The 21623-nt window shown below is 44.6% G+C and overlaps 1 protein-coding gene and 1 pseudogene across 6 annotated transcripts in view; one reads left to right on the forward strand and one right to left on the reverse strand.

Moving 5' to 3' along the window:
- IRS2 (insulin receptor substrate 2) overlaps positions 1-4557 on the reverse strand; it is a 29134-nt gene extending 24577 nt beyond the window's left edge. For all 6 annotated transcript variants that reach the window (XM_008144017.3, XM_028148845.2, XM_054719962.1 and 3 more), the window contains exon 1: positions 44-4557. In XM_008144017.3, the coding sequence (XP_008142239.3) occupies positions 44-4043 (4000 nt within the window). In that variant the 5' untranslated portion in view covers positions 4044-4557. The remainder of the gene's footprint in view (positions 1-43) is intronic.
- A 12033-nt stretch (positions 4558-16590) lies between these two features.
- LOC129150100 (peptidyl-prolyl cis-trans isomerase B-like) lies at positions 16591-17180 on the forward strand (annotated as a pseudogene).
- Positions 17181-21623: the final 4443 nt, after the last annotated feature.

A 21623-nucleotide genomic window follows, 5' to 3' on the forward strand; every position in this document is an offset into this window, starting at 1 on the left:
CACCCACCCTTCCTCCCACCAGCCACAAGGTGAAGGGCCTCACCTTTCACAATGGTGGCCTCCTTCAGGTGATGGGACAAGAAGTCAATGCTGGCATAGGTGTTGGAGGGCAGCGCTCCAGGGCCTGGCCCCCCACACACCCCACCGGTGCTGCTGGCCCCCACAGTGCTGATGAGACCCCCGAGGCTACGGGTCCGGCCCCAGGCGCTCTTGTCGCCTGGCTGCGGGTGCGGATGCAGGTGCGGGTGTTGCTGTGGAGACTGCAATAGCCCTGGCTCATCCCTTACATCGATGGCAATGTAGTTGAGGCCATTCTGGAAGCCAGCTGAGGTCTCCCTGCGCATGGGAGAGCCACTGCCCCCGGGGCAGCCAACCAGGCCCCCAGGCTGACCTGGTGTCCATGGCCGCGCCTGCTGGGCGAGTGGTGGCTGCAACTGGCGAGGGGACGCAGGGGGCTCGTCACCCCCACCGAGGACGCCGCTGCCACTCCCTTCGCTGCTTTTCCTGAGAGAGACATTTTCCACGGAGGCCGAGTTGTGGCGCTTCGGGTTGTGAGCAAAGGACGGAGACACGGGAGTCACAGTGGTGGTTGAGGAGAAGGTCTCAGAGCTGTGGCGGCGGCGGCCCCCCTGTGGGTCTGCACGGATGACCTTGGCCCCCCGGTGGGGGTCCGGGGGCTGGCCAGCCTGCAGGAAGGCCTCGACCCCAGACACGTGATCCATGAGACTCAGCCTCTTCATGCCGGACGTGGGGCTGGTCACGCGGGCACCTTCTGGCTTTGGGGGGGCCACGATGGGTTGCGGCGGGGTGGCAGCCACGCCGAAGGCCATCTCGGTGTAGTCACCATTGTCCCCAGTCTCCGAGGACGAAGACGAGGCGGCACTGGGGCCCTGGGATGTGGGTGCAGGAGGCAGGCGGTACAGCTCCCCTGGAGGGGGTGGCGGAGGTGGCTGCAGCTGCGAACTGGAGGAGGGGGCGGCAGGGCGCGGGGGCAGCGGCGGGTACCCGGAGGCCTCGGGGGACAGGAGGGCATCCAAGGAGCCCACTGGGTCCCCGCTCTGGGTATCAGCCTTGGGTGACTTGGGGGAGTTGAAGTCAAGGTTCATGTAGTCGGAGAGCGGGGAGCGCTGCCGGCTGTCACTGCTCGTGCCCGGGGTGCCAGAGCCCAGGGACGAGGCGGGGCTGCTGGCAGACAGCAGCGAGGAGGACGAGGCCGCCGAAGCCAGCATCGGAGGGGCCGGTGGCGACAAGCGCGCTCCAGCCTCGCCAAAGTCAATGTTGATGTACTCGCCTGGGCTCTTGGGCTCAGGCGGTAGAGGGCACTCGTGCATGCTGGGCAGGGTCTGAAGCCCCTCCAGGGACAGGCGCGTGGGCCTCACTGCCCGGCAGCGCTGGTTCAGGAAGCCCTCCGGGCGGCTGCTGCCGCTGCCACTCTGCCTCCCTGCAGAAGGCACTACGGAGTGAGGAGGCTGAGTGTGGCTGCCCCCAGCTACCCCAGCCACCACGCTGCTGGCCGGGTGCGTGGTCCCCACGCTGGCCTGAGGCTCCGGCCTCTCCTCTTCCAGAATGCGCCCCACGGGGGAGCTCATGAGCACGTACTGGTCGTTGTCCCCGTTGCAGGTGTAGGGAGCCTTGTAGGAGCGGGGTAAGGAGCTGTAGCAGTAGCCAGGGACGCTCCTGAGCATCTCTCCAGCGCCGTGCAAGGCGGCGGTGAAGAAGTCCGGTGGGGTTCCCGAGGTGCCCGCGTCGCTGGGGGACATGTTGAGGTAGTCCCCGTTGGGAAGCAGCTTGCCGTCGGTGCTCTCTGTAGGCAGCTTGGAGCCACACCACATGCGCATGTAGCCACTGTCCTCAGGAGAGCTTTCCGCCGGGGAGCTGGCCTTGTAGCCGGCCCTGTTCACCGGAAAGGCCCTGCCCGCCACACTGCCGGGTGCCGGCGCTGCAGGGCCCGTCGGGGGCAGAGCTGCAGCAGCAACCCGTGGGTGCAGGATCTGCTTCGGGGCAGACACGCTGGTGGGGCTCATGGGCATGTAGTCGTCACTCTTGCTGCTGCCACTGCCAGCACCCATGAGGGCCGCTCCAGGGGTCATGGGCATGTAACCATCATCCGTGCCCAGGTTGCTGCTGGAGCTCCTATGGGACCCGATCTCAATGTCACCATAGTCCTCAGGATAAGGGTGATAGGCCACTCTGGGAGAGGACGTGGGGCAGGATGGGCAGAGGCGGCCAGAGCTGCCAGAGAAGGTGGCCCGCATCAGGGTGTACTCATCCAGGGACGCAGAGGAGGGCTGGGGCACCGCCCGCTGCCGGGCAGGTGTGGTCAGGGAGTAAGTCCTCTTCCTCAACCCTCTGTCCAAGTCCTGGGCTCCATCCCCTGAGACTCGACGGTAGGGGCGGCCACAGTGGCTCAGGGGCCTGTCCATGCTCATGTACCCGTATAGCTCGCTCCCACTCCCATCCTTGGCAGGGGGCGTCTCGGCGATGGACTCAGGCGTGTTGCTCCTGTGGCTGCAGAAGGCTCTCACGTCCCCAGGGCTGGAGCCGTACTCATCCAGGGACATGAAGCCGGGATCGCTGGGGGAGCCAGAGGCTGAAGCACTGCCGCTGGAGGGCCGCTGGCCCGCGTGGTGGTGCAGGGGATGCTGCAGGTGCGGGTGCGGGCCCGGAGGCAGCGGGTAGGAGCCCGAGCCATGCCCGCTGCTGGACGACAGGCTGCCTGGGCTGGTGGCTGCTGGGGGCGAGTGCGCCACGGGCATAGACATCGAGCGGCTGTGTTGCAGGGCGCCCCCTGCCGGCGCCAGCATCACCTTGCTCGCGCGGTTGCCGCAGCCGGCGCTCAGGGTGTGTGAGCGGCTCAGAGGTGTACGCACCGGCCCCGGGCTCAACGGGCTCCCGGCCACCGACACCGGCCTGCCGCCCGCCGCCCCGGTTCCGGCCGCCGCGCCGCCGTCGCCCTCGCTGGCCGTGCGCACCCGGCATGAATTGCACTTGGTGGCCGGCGGGGTGGCAGCCAGGCTATCGGTGCGCGAGCGGCGCACCAGGCCCGTCTGGCTGGGAGGCAGGTTAACCAGGTGGTGGTGGCGGCGCGCGCCGGGGACGCTGATGGGGTGAGTGGCAGAGGAGCCAGACGACTGGCTCTTGCTGCGCGGCCGGAACTCGAAGAGCTCCTTGAGCGCCTTCATGGCCTCCAGGATGGTCTCATGGATGTTCTGGGCCACCACCGAGTCGTCAGCCTGCATCCACAGTTCGCCGGGGCCGGTGACAGCCGAGCGGCCCACCTCGATGAAGAAGAAGCTGTCGGAGTGGCCGCAGCGGCGGATGTTCATGAGCTGCAGCGTCACCGACGGCTGCTCGCAGTTCAGCTTCACGAAGCCGATGGTGCGCGCAGACAGGCACAGGCGGTACACGCCTGTCAGGTTCTTGCTCTGGCCCAGGCCCTTGGGCTTCAGGTTCACCTGCCACACCTCGCGGTAGGCGGCCGTGGCGGGCGCCGCCAGCCCGTAGCTGTCATCGGAGCCGGCGGAGCCGCCCAGGGTGCCGGGCAAGGAGGCGCTGCAGGACCCGGCGTGGATCGCGGTGGGGGCTGAGTCGCCGGCACCCGCGCGGCCCTCACTGACCAGGTCGGTGAGCGCGCGGTACCAGCCCTCCTGCTCCTGCTCGTTCTCGGCTGCCACGGCGAAGTACTCGTCCTTGGTGTAGAGGGCGATCAGGTACTTGTGCTTGGCGTCGGCGCGTTTGTTGATGTTCAGGCAGCAGTCCAGCGAGATGACCCGCTTCGGGGCGCCCGCCTTGCTCCGCCACTTCTTCTCGCTCTCGTAGTACTCGAGCCGCGGAGGCTGCGGCGCCGGACCCCCGCCCGCTGTCGCCTCGTCGCTGCTCGCGCCGGGCCCGCGCAGCACGAAAAAGCGCTTGTGGCCGTGCTTCTGCTTGCGCAGGTAGCCGCACTTGCGCACGCTGTGGTTGTTGTTGTTGTTGTTGTTGTTGAGGTTGGGGCCATCGCCGCCCGCCGGCGCCGGGGGCCCGTGCAGCGGCGGGCTCGCCATCCCGGGCACTTCAGGCCGCGATGCCCAGCCCAGTGTAAAGGGGCTCGGGGGGAGCAGAGGGGGCGCAGGCGGGGGCTGCTCCCTCACCCCTGCTCGCCCGCTCGAGCCCACGTCCCTTGGGCCCAGGAGGTGGGGAAGGTTCGGGGAGGCCCGCGGGGGCCGACACCGAGCGGTGGCGCAGCACCCTCCGCGATCCGGAGCCCCAGAGGATGCCCAGCGCCGGCGGTGGCCGCCGCCTGGCCCGGCTGCCCGTGGCCGCTGCCTCCCGGGCTCTCGGGCGGCGCCTGGGGACTCGCTGGCTGGGCGGAGAGTCGGGGTCCCCTAGTCGAGGGGCCGAGCCTAAGGCTCGCGCTGCCGCACTAGTCCCGCCGCCGCACCGCGCTCGGGGTGCCGGGGTGCGCCTGGGCACTCCGGGTCCGCGCTGCTGCCGGGACTGCTGCTGCTGCTGCCGCTGCCGCTGCTGCTGCCAACGGCGACCCGGGCTCTTCGCGGTCCCCGCCGCACTGTGAGTAACACATCGCGCACCGAGTGACTGAACTAAGAAGAGCAAAACAACATGTGACTCGTCGTTACGCAGGCACACACTGCGCGGTCGCCCCGCCCCGCCGCCTGCATTGGCGCCGCGCCTCCCGACGGATGGCACGAGCGACCAATGGGCGTGAGGCGCGGGGGGGGGGGGTGTACCGCGCGCCCTTGCCCCGCCCCCCTTTCTCCCCGGGCTGCGTTTCCCGCCGTCCCCGCCCTCTCCCGCGGAGGCTGGGGCTGGGGCGGGGTGGGGGCCGGCCCAAACCTCATTAATCAGAGGCTCCTTGTGGATGCAGGCGGAGGAGATGCCACCCAGGGCGGGAAAAGGGGCGCGCAGAAGGGGCGGGGGGCCAGCCGCCGCGCAGAGGGTCCTTCCCTCCCGCTTTTACTCAATTAATTGGGCTCGGAACGTCCGCCTGGGAGGGGATCGGAGGAGGAGACACTGCAGGGGACCGGGGCCGGGGACGATCCAGGCCCGATACCGCCCTCGGGTCTGGGCGCAGGGAATGGGATAACACCCCACTTTGGCCCTTCATTGCCCCGCCACCGCCACACTCGCGGCGGCCAAGAAAGGGTAATGAACTTGGCTGCCCTCTCGTAATCCCCTCCCACCAACACCCACTTCGGCGAGCGGATCCTGCGCCCAGGCTTCAGGGTGGGCGCGCGCCCGCCCGCCCGCCCGCCCGCCCGCCGCAGCGGGTTTGCGCCTGGGTGGTTCCTTGGTGCCCCGCCGGCGGCTTGTTTACGCTCATCACATTAGTCACCGGTGAGCTCTGGATCGATATCAGCTTCGTGCGCCTTCCTGGAAGGAGAGCCGAGGTGCGGGAGGGGCCGCAGCACCCCCAACTCCCGGCCACACTGGTCGCGGGTGGCTCCCGGGGCCCCACCATCCAGGGGTGCCCTTCCCCCGCACCCGGGTCGAGGGCTTTTTCCCGGGCGTCGCCAGCACCATTCACTTGTCTTGAGAAGTTGAAATTCTCTGTTAGGCATGTAATAGAAAGAGGAGCACGTAAAAAAATTAAATTTAATTTAAAAAATGCAGTTTCCATAGTGCCGGGAAGAGGGTGGGCTCCAGCGAGAAAACAGCTTCGGGATCCTGGTGCCCCTGGCGGGGTACCGCCCCCCCCTCCCACCGACCCTGAACTCGCAGCGCCAATGGGCGGCTCCAGACCTGTGCGTCCTTACCAGGCAGCGATTGCTGCGTTGAAGATGCCCTTGAATAAGTGCTTTTAGTTTTACATCTGCGCCGCTTTTGACTTTCAAAGTCGATTACAAATAAGGACCCATACAATGGCTTCTCGAAAATAACAGAAGTGAGGGCTACTGGTGAGGGTGGGAGGTCCTGGGTTGAGATCCTAACAGGCTCGGGGGCTTGCAGAAACTAAGAAAGCTAGCAAAACAAACCCCTGTCTACTTAAAAAAAAAAAAAATTGTGTCTTCATGAAATAATCTGAAACAATAATGTGGCTATTTTTTAAGCCCTGCCTTTGAATGTCCTCTGTAGTCTATATAAGCCTTTATTTTTTAAAGATGTAATGAAATCTTAAATCTAAGGAAAATAAGTGAAGACTGTAATTTTTGAAAATGTGTTATATTATAACATATTATAACGTATGTGTAAGAATGTGACAAAGATTCTGTTAGTTATTATGTGTAAAGAGAACCCTACTTACACAAAGATCATAGCATTTATAGCATGCATACAGTTATGAGAAGCATAAATTTGGGAAGAATAATCAGTGAGGCAAATATAATAGAATTATATTTGAAGTTGCACCTCCATTTTAAACCATGCTTTAAAAAATACGGCTAGGAATGCCATTTTTAAGTGTGTGTGTATGTATGTATTTGTGTACATATGTATATATAGGTGTGCATGTAGGCATGTAGGCATGTGTGTATGTATATGTGTGTCTGTATGCATTCATGTATATATATGTGTATCTATATGTGTGTATGTATGGGTATGTATATGTACATATATGTGTGTATCTATATGTGTGTATGTATGGGTATGTATATGTATGTCTATACATGTATAATTGTGTGTATGCTGGGGGATCCACCTTTATGGAAATTGTACTCTGGCTTTTTTATTCTTTTAGACCCTGTTGCTCTTTTTATGTTAACAAATGTTGCCTAGCAATATGTCTACTCAGATGAAAGGATTTTTATCTTAGGGCTTGAAGAAAATGTGGTTCAGTTTTATTGGCTTTGTGATGATTTACATCCCACTGTGTAAGGGAGGTTAAGGGGCCTGCCTGTATGTTCAGTTATGCTAACTAGCAGACAATGACCATGGGTCAACCTCTTTTCAGCATCATGCAATAATGCTTTCTTCTGGAAAGTATCCTTTGCAATTGTTTCATATTTTCTTTTTGATTCAGACTTTAATACAAAATTCGATTTTCACATATTTATTGAATATTTACTTGCTGTGCCCATCAGGTGTTCACAGTGTCATCTTGGGTTTGTTTTTTTCCCTTAGGACTATTCTAGTGTAAAATGCCAGTATTCAGGTTAAGGTGTCAGGGGCTCTAAGTTGGCTGTTTGCACTTTCCCCAGATACTGTCTCAGTCACCAGTTAGGGGCAGAAGAGGGAAGGGGGAGGAATTGTCACCTGTATCAGTGGTGGTCTCATACAAGAAGATCACATCTAAATACAAATTCTATTCTTATTAAGAAGTCAGTTCATGAAACTCTGTAATTGGAAGTATCCCAGTCTTCCTCCTCCACGAAGGAACTCGTTGTCTTTCTCCCTTTCCATTGCCAAATAAGCTATTTATTTCTTTAAAGCTTGTTCGACACCTTGTGATTTTCCAACTGTTCTCCCATACTTTTTCAGCAAAAGTCAGCTAACAACATCTGCCAACCTGCTCTCCATGCAGGGCTGGGTACTGCTCGTGTGGCCTGTTGCCAGCAAGCAGCCTGGATGTCATTTTTTCTCATGGTCCAAGATCTTTCATTGGAAGTCCTCCTTTCATGGATAACAAAATGGCCATATCTCTTAGCAAGGAGTGTTTTTGTTTTGTGGTGTGTGTGTGTGTGTGTGTGTGTGTGTGTGTGTTTTCCATAAAATTGTATACAATGACCCTTTTTATTTAAAAAAAAAAAGTCTTTCTTGGAATAATTTAATTGCCTTTCAGAAAATAGTCCATTCATTAAAATATAGATGTTAAAATGTATAAAAATCCATACTACTAATAATAGTAAGCATCATTTATACTCTCTGTGTTTCATATAGAAAGGGCATGTTAGGAGGAGAAAAGTAGATAACATTTCAGTGCTTAGGTTTGTTTTGTTTTGTTTTGTTTTTTTAATTCATAACACTGCAACTGTTTGACAGTATTTTCTATCTAGATTAACTCTACCTGAAAACTTACTAGGGAGATCATTAAGTGGAATACTATATGACCAGTTAAAATAGCTTTAAATTAAAATGTACTTTAGGAGGTATAGATTTTAACTTCAAAGGTTTATGTCACAGGATATATTTGTCTTTTAAAAGAATGGCAACATTTCATCACATTTTGCTTTATAAATAAAGTACTTTAGTAGCTCATTTAATAAGTTTCCCTTTCTCTGATGAATGAGCCATACAAAGACAGACTTGTCCTCATCTAGGATTCTAAGGGGACTTCCTACATTATAGTGGCTAGTTTTTTTTTCCTTCACAAATATATTTGCTAATATGTTTCAACTGAAATTTCACAAGTTTTGTAACATGCTAATTCTGAGCTGCAATGCTTTATATGTAACTGTTGTTCAGATCACTTGTTATCTGATGTATGGCATTCCAAATGTCTAAAGGATCATGATTTGTTAATAGATTGTATCAGTTCCTTGGGAATTGTAAAGACTTTCCACTTTAGTATTTATTTTGATCATTAAAAATACTGATATAGTCCAGCTGATATGGCTCAGTAGTTGAAGGTCGACCAAGGAATCAAGAGGTCAATAATTTGATTCCTGGTCAGGGCACATGCCGGGGTTGCAGGCTCAATCTCCAGTAGGGGGCGTGCAGGAGGCAGTGGATGGATGGTGTTTCTCTCTCCCACTTCCTTCCTCTCTAAAAATCAATAAAAACATATTTTAAAAAATACTGATATATTTCAAATTGTCTTTGTCTTAAATATTCATTTAGAGAGGAAGCATTTTTCATAATAAAGGAATATTTTATGTGCATATAAATAGAGCAAACTGCTATAGATAACCCACTTTCACTGATAACAATACTGTTTTGAAGAATACTCATTCAGTAGGCACAAGAACAGCTAACCGAATATTAAAAACATTTTTGTTTTAAATATAATTAAGTTGAAGAAATTTAAACATATAAATAACCAGTTACAAAGTGACTACAGTTAGTAACTTAAAATTCTTTTTAATTCATCACTGGATTTTGCTATGTTTGAATTTTGAAAATGTATTTCTAGATAAAAAAAAAATCTCTCAAAGACTACCCATGATTGAAATAAAAATTTTACATTATTGACTCTATGACAGTACTGAATTATAAAAAAAAAAAAAAAAAAAAAAAAAAGCAAAAGGTTTCTTCTTAGAACATCCCTCTTCCTGGGAATGCTGGCCCTGTAACCTAATCACTCAGGTTTTGCATGACTAAATTGATGCCTGGTGTAGTGATGGCTGTTAGTGTTCTAGCTACTGAGTTAAAAACGTTTGTTTGGTTGTTGTTGTTGTTGTTGTTGTTGTTGTTGTTTTCTATCAGAACAGAATTGCCTGCTTCTCAATCTGTAGCTCATGAGCAGATGACAGAAGAAAAAGTCTCTAAAATGACACAGCTATTTTCTAGGAGAGGGAGGGGGGATGAGCAGTGAGGATGGCTGGTAGTGTCCTTGAACCTTGAACCGAGAGCAAATGTTAGGAAGGGGAGAGACCAGCCCCCTGGTCATTGATCCCACTGTTTGTTCTAGGAGCAAGCTTTCACCTGTTTTTCTAAAACTGCTCAGGAGGTAAATAGGACACGAGCTACCTTTTCCGCCAGATGCTCTACTGTTTTGTGGAACTGAATTTTAATCAGAAATCTTCCACTTTTCTGCAGTTCACGTGCTGTTTGCAGGCTTGCCTCTGAGTCTGTTTTCTTGAGTTGTTTTGAAATACAACCCAAAGATAACAGAGGAAATGTGACCCGCTCTTGTGAATGCTGCCACCAACTGGCAATGTTTCTTCCCAAGGCAGAACCCCGCTCTTCTGCCAGTTGTCACAGCCAGGGCGGTGGCTGCTTTTTTGAAAGTTGATTACAACCTAACATACATTTTTTTTTTTTTGGTACAAATCTTTAAATAAGTTGATAAAAACAATTTGAGATAAAACAAAGAAATATTGACAATGAGTGACTAAGAACGATATCAGATGACAAATAAGGAATAGATACATTAGTAAGTTTACAAACTTATTTTTTATGGTTGAGTAAGTATTAAGCTAATGTGTTCACATTTTCTAATACGTTTTATATTTCAATTTGCATATTTACTTACCAATTTGCATATTTACTGTGCCAGTTTGTAAGATTTTAGAAAACTGGCTAGCCAACAAAATAAAAACAAACAAGAATCTACACTCAGGATTGTTTTGGAATGTTTGCTATGGCAATCCTAAGAGTTACAATCAAGATTTGCTTGTCTTGTAGGTAAACATTTAATTATATTTCTCCCCTAAATTGGCCTATTAGTCTCATTTTTCATTCTTTTTCCTTATCTTTCTTTTCTTTTCTTTTTTTTAAGAATAAGCCAAGTCCTATTGAAAAGCAAAATTTGAAAAAAGTATGGATGGGAAATAAAATATATTTGAAAACTATAAATAATGGAAACATTTTAAAACTTTAAATGATAAATGGCTGTTAATATGACAAATGTAGCTATCTTTTTGATTAAAATAATTTGGACTTATGTACTCATGACTTATTTATCAACTCTAAATGTTTAAATTACATCTTCTACCTTAATTGCTTTAGTCTCAGTCTTTAGACAATGCCAATGATAGAGATATTCAAGTTAGTGATGGTATTTAGAGCTAAGTTATCCAAACAGAGTGAGGGGATCAGAAGACATTTTATTTACTATCAAACATGTTCTTCAGGTACCTTTATTTGTGGGTGGAAAAAAAGCTTGTATATAAAATAGCAATAATAAAAATAATAATAACTAGTGAGAGTAGTTTATCAGTGTACTTATGTAAGTTAAGCCATTTGATTCTTACCAGTCTGTGGGATAAATAAAAAAAATATATTATCTTCCCATAACGCCAGTATTATAAATATATGATAAATATACGATTCTAACACAACTGAGCATGGAGCCTAGGTCTTTAAATTCCCCTAGTGGGTAATCTTTTTTAACCTGTCCTGTGAGTGCACATACAATGTTTAAGAAGCATGATTAGCTATTTACATATGTATTATGTTTTTTGCCTTGTTTAGAACAATTACAACACAAATGATATTAACTAAAGCGACTTGAAGAAATATGGATTAGTGAGGTTCACAGAAAATAGATAAAGCAACAACTTGTGCAATTAAAGCAGATGCCACCTTTTGCCATTTCCCGAGGACTGTTAAATGTTAAATAGAGATTTCAGTTTAGATAAACACATTCTAAGAATTACTGCTAGAAGTGTAAGCATCAGCCTGTATTTTCGAGTTTGCTACTTCTTAAATAAGATGCCAACTTATTGTCTTGCTAAATGAGAGAAAAAAGAATTACATTAAATTTTTCTTAAAATTACATTTTGTATTGCAAGAATGTCTTTTTAGATAGTAAAGAGTAAGAATTAAAAGGTCATGTTATCCATCCTGAAAAGCAGCACACAGAAAATAAAATATATGAATATTTTGAGACATGAGATTTTTCTGTTTTTACTTTGGTAAATGTGTACCTGATTTTAAAACTTGTACAAACTAAAGGTGTATCCCAATTTCAAAGTTGCATCCATATTCTACACAGTATAAATTAAAAAGGAAATTAATATGCAGATTGTCATTGATCCTTATTACTTTTCAGTTATAGAATAATAAAAAAGTAGAATTATAGGATTATCATTTATTATGCAGGTAATTTATATCTTTCTCAAGTCAAAACATAAAAAAATCAGCAAACATTGAATTAATAAACATGTGTTAAGTATTTGTTAAGTATCAAGCATATTTTAGGAATTATCTAAAATAGGTCTTTGCCCCTTGCATTTTCTATCTAAATAATAAGGCACTATTTTTCTTAAATTATTTATGTTTGAGTAACTACATTTTTAATGATATTGAAGTCCTTGTCGTTCATTTTATAAATAAGACACATCCATTTAAAAGTTACTAAGGGTGTTTAAACTCAGAGAGTGCTTTCAAAGTTATCAGCTAAATACTTTGCAGGGAATGAAATTGTAAATAAAGTATCTAAATTTCGTTTCATGGAAATTAGTTTTAATGAGTCAAACATCAATAATTCTATTTAATCTATTTTAGGTTAATTTTTAAAAAGCTAATGTTTTATACTACTGATTTCTTTTTCTTGTACCTTTGTTAAATATTGTCAAATAATTTGGAAACAAAAATTGTTATATGTTATTAAAACTATCATCTGGCATTTTTCTTAATTTCCTTAATGCCTTATTTTAATTCCTAAAGTTGCTATATTAGCCTCTTCTTACTAATACTGCATGGTAGATAAAATGGTTTTTTATCTTGAGCCCAGGAAGTTTCACAAAGTATCATATTCAGAAAAATTCTAGGAAAAGGTGACATGAAAATATAGTAAAAGAAGAACTGGACTTCATTTTGATTAAGTAGAACTAAATTTTCATTGAAATTTTGTTTGCCCTTAAAAGAAAGGAAATAAAGTAAAAGATAAAGTGGGACAACTTTAAAATTGACGTTATTTTATTTGATTGATGTTAGGTATTGAGCAGTTAACATCCTCCTTGGTTTGCAAGTGATCCTGCAGCTTCCTGTGGTCTCTGACACACACCCCTTGCTGTTCCACATCTTCAATGTGCCCCACAGAAGCATTACCGTGGTTTGCCCATTATTCAGTGTTAAGTTAAAGAGTAACAACTCCATTTGTAATGATACTGAAGTCCCCGTCATTCACTTTGAAATGTTCCTTAAATATAATGAAACTATTTGCTATTGGTGTCTCACTGTTATTTCCTATTGGTTCTTTTTTTAAAAGTTCTTAAACAAGTTCACTTTGCTCTCTTCTCAATGGTGTTTGCATCCTAACTAATTTCACAGGAGGGGAAAACCCTTTTTAGTCTCCCAGAGTTTGTTTTCTGGATAGTATTCCCAATCATGATTGGATTACAGTTTCAAACATAATAATGCGTAATTGCAACATTTTAATGGTTATAACCAAGTGCCCATTTTATAAATAAGACATATCCATTTAAAAGCTATTAAGGGTGCTTAAACTCAGTGCGTGCTTTCAAGGTTATCAGCTGAGTACTTGGCAGGGAATGAAATTGTAAATAAAGTCTCTAAATTTTGTTTCATGGAAATTAGTTTTAATTAGTCAAACATCAGTAATTCTATTTAGTCTATTTTTAGGGTTTTTTTTTAAAAAAAGCTAATGTTTTATACTATTGATTCTGCCTAGGTCTAGAGTACAAGGAATTATCTGCTTAGTATGGAATAACAGTGAGCTTCCTAATTACGTAGTCTGGTAAATTCATACTAACCCCATGAAATATTGGATTCTTTTAAATGTGTCAATATGTTTCAAGCATCTACTTTGTGTTAAACACTGTGTGTGGTCCTGTGGACAACAAAATGCAAACCTGCAACAGCCCTTCCACCTGTTCCATTTCCCAAACCTTTTGGTGGTCAAGTGAAATTTACATGTCCCTGGCCTCCCTTTATGCAAGCCACCTCTAGGGATTGCTTTTGCAGCCAATCTCCTTAACCCATAAAATAATGGCTCCCTCCAGGACAAACAGCTGGCTTACTTATTTCCTGCTACAAAAGAGGTGGATGCCTCAAGCCCAGTGTGTCAGTTGTGAAAATGCCCCTGCAGGGGTAATGTCCATTGGGCCTCTCTATGTCACCTTAATCATGCTTGGGAAGAGGAGAGCAAGAGGAACAGAAGCAAGTTTCTGTGCCAGAATTCTCGGATCTGAGAAGCTCATGTCCTCCACCAGCATGCGTGTCATAGCAGCAGGCTGACCCATCAGTTTGTGAAAAAAATGTGAAATGAAATCTCTGACCCCACAGTACCCTCAGGAAGTTCACAGTCTAACGGGAGAGAAAGAACCTATAGGCAGATAGCCAAATCAAAGGGCTAATTGTGTGAAGTTCAGAAATAGGACCAATTGCACAGGAGAGATTTGTGTATTATAAATTTTATTTCATTGGGGAGAAGGTAAATCATGGGGTTGGCATACTGGAAAATAAGTCTGAAGACACATTAAAGTTGGGTCCCAGGTCTTCCACTAAAATGTCAGATGAATCAAAGATTTTAATATTAAAACATGAAACCATAAAATTTAGGAGAAAATGAAAGAACTATTGAAAGATGTGACTTTTTGAAAAAGAATTCTGAGGAAAGATACAGTAAAAACAAAGTCAAAGTATAGTTAGCAAACTGGGAAGAAATTGCAGCTAGTGTCACAGATGAAGTGCTAATTATGTATGTGTGTATATATGTATGTATGTATACATGTATGTATGTATGTATTTAAAAGGTTTGCAGTGAAATGGACACTAGAAAGAACCTATTGGAAGTGTTTGGGAAATAAACGAGGAAAAAGCATAATACTCTCTAGGTCCATTGTGTTGTTGAAAACTGTCAGACTAGAATAAGACAATACCATATGATTTTGCTTCTGTGTGGAATCTAAAAAAAAAAACAAAGTAAAAATAAACAAAGAAAACAGAAACTAACCCATAAATACAGAGAACAAATTGATGGTGGTTAGATGGAAGGGAGGCTGGGGAAATTGGTGAAAAAGGTGAAAGGGATTAATAAGTACAAATTTTCAGGTATGAAAATAGTCACGGGATGTATAGTAAAGCTTAGGGAATATAGTCAATAATATTGTAATAACTATGTATGGTGTTAGATGGGTACTAGACTTATTTGGGGTGAATACTTTGTAAAGTGTATAAATGTCTAATCACTATGTTGTACACCTGAAACTAATATATTGAATGTCAACTGCAATTGAAAACTTAAAAAAACAAAATTTAGTTAAACATAAAATAAAGGCAAGGACCAGTTAGGACAGCCCAGTGGGAGCTGGTGGATGGCTTGAGATAGCTTCTGCTGTGGGCAGATGTATGGAAGGTTGAGTTTTAATACCTTAAAAAGTTCCTGTAAGAGAATAATAAAGAGGCCAAAACGACATATAAAAATAGGTGAAGGATCAAAACACAAAGTTCACAATAATGAAAATAAATGCAAGAAAGTATTAAACAAATGAAAGTTTGCTTAACCTCTCTCATAATAAGATTAATGCAGATTTAAACCACAGAATGCTACAATCCTTCACCTATCAGATTGGCACAGATCGAGAAGTTTGATAATACAGCTTATTTGCCAGAATGTTGGGAAAGGTTTCCACACAGGGTTGCTGATGGTACAGACCGACATAGCACCTATACAGGGCTATTTGACTATAGCTATCAAAATGACAAATACTGACATTCCTTGACCCACAATTTAACTTCTAGAAATTACTTGTGCATATATGAGATGGTTTCTTTACAAGAGTATTTATTTCATTATTGTTTAGAATAAAAACTCATGCACATGTGTGCAATAATATTATTGAAATATCTTCATTACAGTTTTGTCTAGAATAGCAAAATAATCGGAAGCAAGTTGAATGCCAATTATTGGAACTGGTCAAATTTTAGATAGATGATAGATAGGTAGATAATAAATAGATAGATAGATAAAGAGATATACATAGATATTGAGATATAGAAATATAGATGTAGTATATAGAGATAGAGACATATAGATATAGATCTACATATATCTACCATCTATCTATCTATCTATATACAGGTATGCGTGTATATATTCATACCAGAATACTGTGCAACTGTAACATGAATGAGATAGCTCTATTTATGCTGACTCATACTATTGGAGGATACAGTGTAAGGTGAGAATATAAATCACAAAACAGTGTGCATAGTAGAATGATACATTTTTATTTTTTTAAAAAGCAGTGTGCCTGTACATGCATATACACTCTGGAAGTATACTCACAAAGCTGGCAACCCTGTAGACCAGAGAGGGGGGTAGGAGACAGGGAAGGACTCACATTTCACCAAGTTACTTTTTCGATTTTCTGAATTTTGTAACGCAAAAATCTATTAAATATTCAAAGTGTACAAAGGATGTGTTTTAATTGTTAAAAGCTCAGTAGACCTTGGGACAGTTTGAGTACGAGGAAGGGGGGAAGAATCAGGAATGGCTCCTGAAAGTTGTGCACAGCAGCGTCCTTCCCTGCAGGAGGGGAGAGTGGCCGAGGAGAGAGGGTCCAGAGGGGGAACCGAGAGAGTGATTCTACACAACGGAGGCTTGACATAAATGTCGCAATCCAAGAGAAGATGTCAGGTAGACCATTGGAAAGGTTTGGATGGGAGGTATCAGTTTGGGAGTCAGGGGCATACAGCTGCATTTGAGTTTGCAGGATTAGCAAAAATCTTATGTGAGAGATGAGCTAGAGAAGACCACCCAGGATTGTGCCCAGACCACGTTAACATTCTAAAGTCAGGGAATCTGACTTTATGAGCAGAATGAATTGACCAACAAAATAAGACCCAACACATGGAGGCATGGAACAGACTGACATACCTTGATGTGGGGTGGAGAGGAGGAGAAGAGATAAACCAAAGAACTTATATGCTTATAGGCATAGCCCATGGACAGGGGCAATAGGGGAGTGAAGACGTGGGTGGGTGGGTAGGGGCTGGGAGGATGGGAGCAAAGGGGAGGAATGGGAGATATCTGTAATACTATCAACAATAAAAAGTTTATTTAAAAAATAAAGTCACTCCCCATGGATGCTACGCCTCTCGGGGTGGAACACGAAACTTCTCTTCGTCGCCGCCCTGATCGTGGGCTCCGTTGTCTTCCTTCTGTTGCCGGGACCTTCCACGGCCGATGAGAAGAAGAAGGGGCCCAAAATCACCATCAAGGTGAACTTCGGCCGGTGGATTGGAGATGCAGACACTGGCCGGATGGTCATAGGTCTCTTTGGAAAGACTGTTCCAAAAACAGTAGATAATGTTGTGGCCTTAGCTACGGGAGAGAAAGGATTTGGCTACAAAGACAGCAAATTCCAGCGTGTGATCAAGGACTTCATGATCCAGGGCAGAGACTTCACTCGGGGAGATGGCACTGGAGGTAAGAGCGTCTACGGTGCATGCTTTCCCGATGAGAACTTCTAGCTGAAACACTGTGGGCCCGGCTGGGTGGGCATGGCCAATGCTGGCAAAGACACCAATGGCTCCCAATTCTTTATCACAATAGTCAAGGATGCGATCATTGCAGACTGTGGCAAGATCGAGGTGGAAAAGCCCTTTGCCATTGCCAAGGAGTAGGGCCCCAGGGACAGCTTCCTCTTGAGCGACTGTGTTTGGGCCTGTTGCCCTCTCTGTCTTCAGCCCACCACAGGGCTCTGTGCTGCACCAGCCCTAGTGCGGATGTCAGACAGAGCAGACCCGTCCCTCACGTTCCATAGGCCCAGTTTTGTAACAAACTTCTACCAATGCTGACCAATTTAAAAAAAATAAAAAGCGCCCAGCCGGCGTGGCTCAGTGGTTGAGCGTGGACCTAGGAACCAGGAGGTCACGGGTTCAATTCCCGGTCAAGGGCACATGCCCGGGTTGCGGGCTGGATCCCCAGGTGTGGGGCGTGGGGGCGTGCAGGGGGCAGCCGATCCAGGATGCTCTCTCCTCATGGATGTTTCTCTCTCTCCCTTCCTCTCTGAAATCAATAAAAACATATATTTAAAAAAAATAAAGATAAAAAAATAAAAAGGGAGTTTTAAAAATATATATAAGTAAAATAAAAGTCAGAGAGGAAGAGGGGCCCAAGGAAAACATTCTGGAAGAAGCCTTCCTTGAAGCAGGAGAAAACTAGCAGGTGAGGAATCCCGGGATGAGCAGAAGATAGTGAGGCGGAGGGATCAGCGGGAGTGGACAATGATGCTGAGGGGTCCAGCAGGCGGGTCTGGGTGCCTGGAAGCTGCTGTTGACCTAGACGCACTCAATTTCCTCATGTGAGGTGCTCGTGGAGGTGGGGGAGGCTGGAATGCAGCCCAGAGAAGGCACGAAGGATGGCCAGGGTTCCTGGACATGGCATTTAACAACGGAAGTACTTTCAATGTTGGGTTGAAAGTCCTGGGCTGACAGGAAAAGTGGGGACCAAGAAAGGCACCGAATTCCGAGGTAAGGTAGGGTAGGGACTAGCAGCATCCTCAGGGAGCAAAGGGCATTTGGTGCCCCCAGATGGAACCAGGCTTCAGACAAGACCCAGGTTTATGGTGGAATGGACACTTGAAAGAAAGAAGCTGCTGGGGATAAAGGAGGAAAATTGGGCTTGCTGAAAGGCAAGGACCAGTCGGGATAACCCGTGGGAGCAGGTGGATGGCTGGAGGGGCTCCTGCTGTGGGCAGAAGGGTGATGCCTGGCAGGTTGAGTTTTCACAGTGTCTGTGAAGATGCTAATTAAGCTGTAGCCAGAAAGTGAGGCCTGGCGTTGGTGGGGGCACTCAAGACCCACTTTCTGTGTGTTGCTTGTGTTGGCATCCATGGTAGGTGCAGCAAAGCTGCCACGGTTGAGTAGAGGGGCTCCAGCTTGAGGTTCTTAGTGTGGGGTAGGGAGGAGTAATGTAGGTTCATCCATGGCAAAACAAACAAACAAGCAAACAAACAAAAAACTCTACTATCCTGGTGAGTGATGTTTATAAGGGGGGAGGCTGTGCATGTGTGGGCCAGGGGGAAATCTCTGTACATTCCTCTCAATTTTGTTGTGAACCTAAAATTGCTCTTAAAAAAAAAAAAACACTTAAAATGTAAACAAAACAAAAAATTACCATGAGGAAGTACTAGATGTCACTGTATGTTATAATTTAACAATTATTTTATATAATGTGAATTTTACTAAAAAAAAAAAAAATCTGCCATGAATAAAGCACATCACCTTTAAGAGAAGGTTCAAGTAACACCATGGTTTCCCTACTGTAATGACTAGACAAACCAAAACATAACATTTATTCCAAAATATGCTCTTTCAAAAAGAAGGAAGGGAAGGAGACCAGAAAAAAAGGGTAGAGAAAATGAAGACAAACGGGCAAGGCCAGGATAAACATACAAAGCTCCAACATTCCCAAATTAAGGAGAAGAGAAAAACCATGTAGTGCCTGTAGTCCCACCAGATTTTTTTAAATGTCTCTGATAAATTAACAAGCTTTCCTTCCTAAGGTGGTTCTGTGCAAGAAGGTGCTGTGCTGAACACTCACTTTGGATCACCTGGGATGCACTTGAAAAGAAGGCGTTGTGATCATGCGTTAAAAATGTCTGAGTGAAGGCTATAATTTGATTGCCGAAAGAGGCTTTTAAACCTCAACCACATGATTATGTCACAGCAAACATACATTTCTCTTTCTAATTGATTTCCCACACTATCTTGCAGCACACACAAGGTTTCATGTGTGGCTTTGCAACCTACTAGACAACTTCAGTGTCTTCACATACACTTGAAGAGACTGGCGATGATTTCAGCCATAATGTAACATTCCACATATACTATATTCTGATCATTGGAGAAATAATTGCTCCCCTGGCCTGTGTGGCTCAGTTGGTGCACCAGAAGGTTGCAGGTTCAATCCCCAGCCAGGACACATACCTAGGTTGCTGGTTTGATCTCGGGTGGGATGCATGTGGAGGCAACGGATTGATGTATCTCTCACACATGGCTGTTTCTCTCTCTCTTTCTCACTCTCTCTCTCCCTTCCTCCCACTCTAAAAAAATAAATAAATAAATAATAAATAAATAAATAAATAAATACTCTCAAATACTAATTGCTTATTGTAGAACAATTTTAGACTATGAAAAGTGAATAGAAGAATATTAAACTTAGTAATAATTTAAAATGAGTTATAAAATTAAAGTTATATAAATAAAAATTAATTACAATTTTATATCACCCAAAGACAACCATTGTTAGCCCTTGGAGGACTTTTGGGCATAAGATGTATACACACTGAGTGGCCAGATTATTATGATCTCTGAACGCATAATAATCTGGCCACTCAGTGTATTTGTATCTCAAATGGGTACCAAAGTATTCTAGACTTTTGCTGGAGATCAACCACCTATTTGTCCTGAGCTTTCTATCAGCCAGTGCAAAGGGGAAATCTGATCAGGTGCACGATTTATAGTATCTTTGATATCAAATAAATGAGGTACTCAAGAGAAGTACACTGAGTGGCCAGATTATTATGTGTTCAGAGATCATAATAATCTGGCCACTCAGTGTATATTATTGTGCAAAAATGGGAACTCTTCTAAATATGCAGATATTAGTCTGTTTTTATATTTTTGAATGTAATCAGTTTCTTAAAACATGATTTTGTAAGGCTACACACTCATTCCTTCATGCAATTGTACTATGACTCATTTAACCACTCTCATACTTGCCCATGTTTTTTTTATTGCTAATTTCTTATTATTAAATATTTTTTTAAACTTAAAAATTTTAAACTGAACTGACTAAACGTTAAAGGTGGTGGCAAAAGTAGGTTTACAGTTATGAGTATGAGAAACAGAGTTTATTCTTATACTATTAATTATTGTATTATTTTCCATATAAACAACTGTAAACCTACTTTTGCTCACTGCTGTATTTTGGTAAATCAGACATTTAGTTGTGCAAGTTAAAAACCTACTAGTCATTCTTGCTATGTTTATCACTCCCAATCCCAAACCATCCAAAATATCTCACAAACCTATTCACTTCTTTCCACTATACCTACCCCTGTATCAACACCTTGTCTTAATATTTTTGAGTTTGTTATTGGTCAAGTAATATACTAGGAACTTGTTATCTCTTTTATATTTCACACTCTAAGAGGCAGGTGTCATTTATCCTCTTCCAACTTTTCTCTCTCGTATTTAATGGGATTTTGTTTTGTTTACTAGTATTTAATTTTTTTTTACATTATGCAACATAGTTATATTTAACATTTATATCAATTTTAAATAATTTTAAACAAATATACTCATCTGTACACCTGAAAAATAGAATATCACCAATATTTTGAAGACTATTGACTGGACTTATCATTATCCTGAATGTTGTTTTACTATTATTTGATTGTCTTTAAGATTTTATCACATATGTATGTAAACAAAATAATATGTTTCTACATTATGCTTATGTTTAAGCATTATCATACTATTTTTATTATTCTGCAACTTGCTTTGTTTACTAAACATTATATATTTTTTTGAGATACAATTTGTATACCATAAAGAGGTGTACTAGTAAGTCAGTGGTTTTAGCATACTCACAGAGTTGTGAAATCATCACCACTATTTAAATCTGGAACATTTTTTTAACTCCAAAAAGAAACCTTGTACCCATTAGTAATTCACTCCTGACTCCACTCTCCCCAATCCTGTTGACCACTAATACACTTTGTGCCTCTATTCATGTAGCTTCAGTCCTTCATTTAAACTAATAAATATATAACAATGTTTCACTTCTGCCAATGGAAATTTAGGTTATTTGTAGTTGTTTTACATTTTAAATATTTATTTTAACCTCACTTGTAAAAAATGTATATTTAACAATTTAAGCACTATTTAACATATACTTGTACATACATATATGTTCTAATGCACATTGTTTTGGACACAGGAATGGAATAGACTATCTTAATTCTGCCCAACTTTAACTTTAATGCATATTTAAAAAATATTTTTAAAGTGAGTATACAAAATTGAAAATTCTACCAGAAGGGTATCATTGACTTTTAAATTTTCCTGTTTATATGTGTGTAAAATAATATCTCATTGTGGTTTTAACT

This window comes from Eptesicus fuscus, chromosome 8, assembly GCF_027574615.1.
Source record: "Eptesicus fuscus isolate TK198812 chromosome 8, DD_ASM_mEF_20220401, whole genome shotgun sequence".
In the NCBI taxonomy this organism is placed as follows: domain Eukaryota; kingdom Metazoa; phylum Chordata; class Mammalia; order Chiroptera; family Vespertilionidae; genus Eptesicus; species Eptesicus fuscus.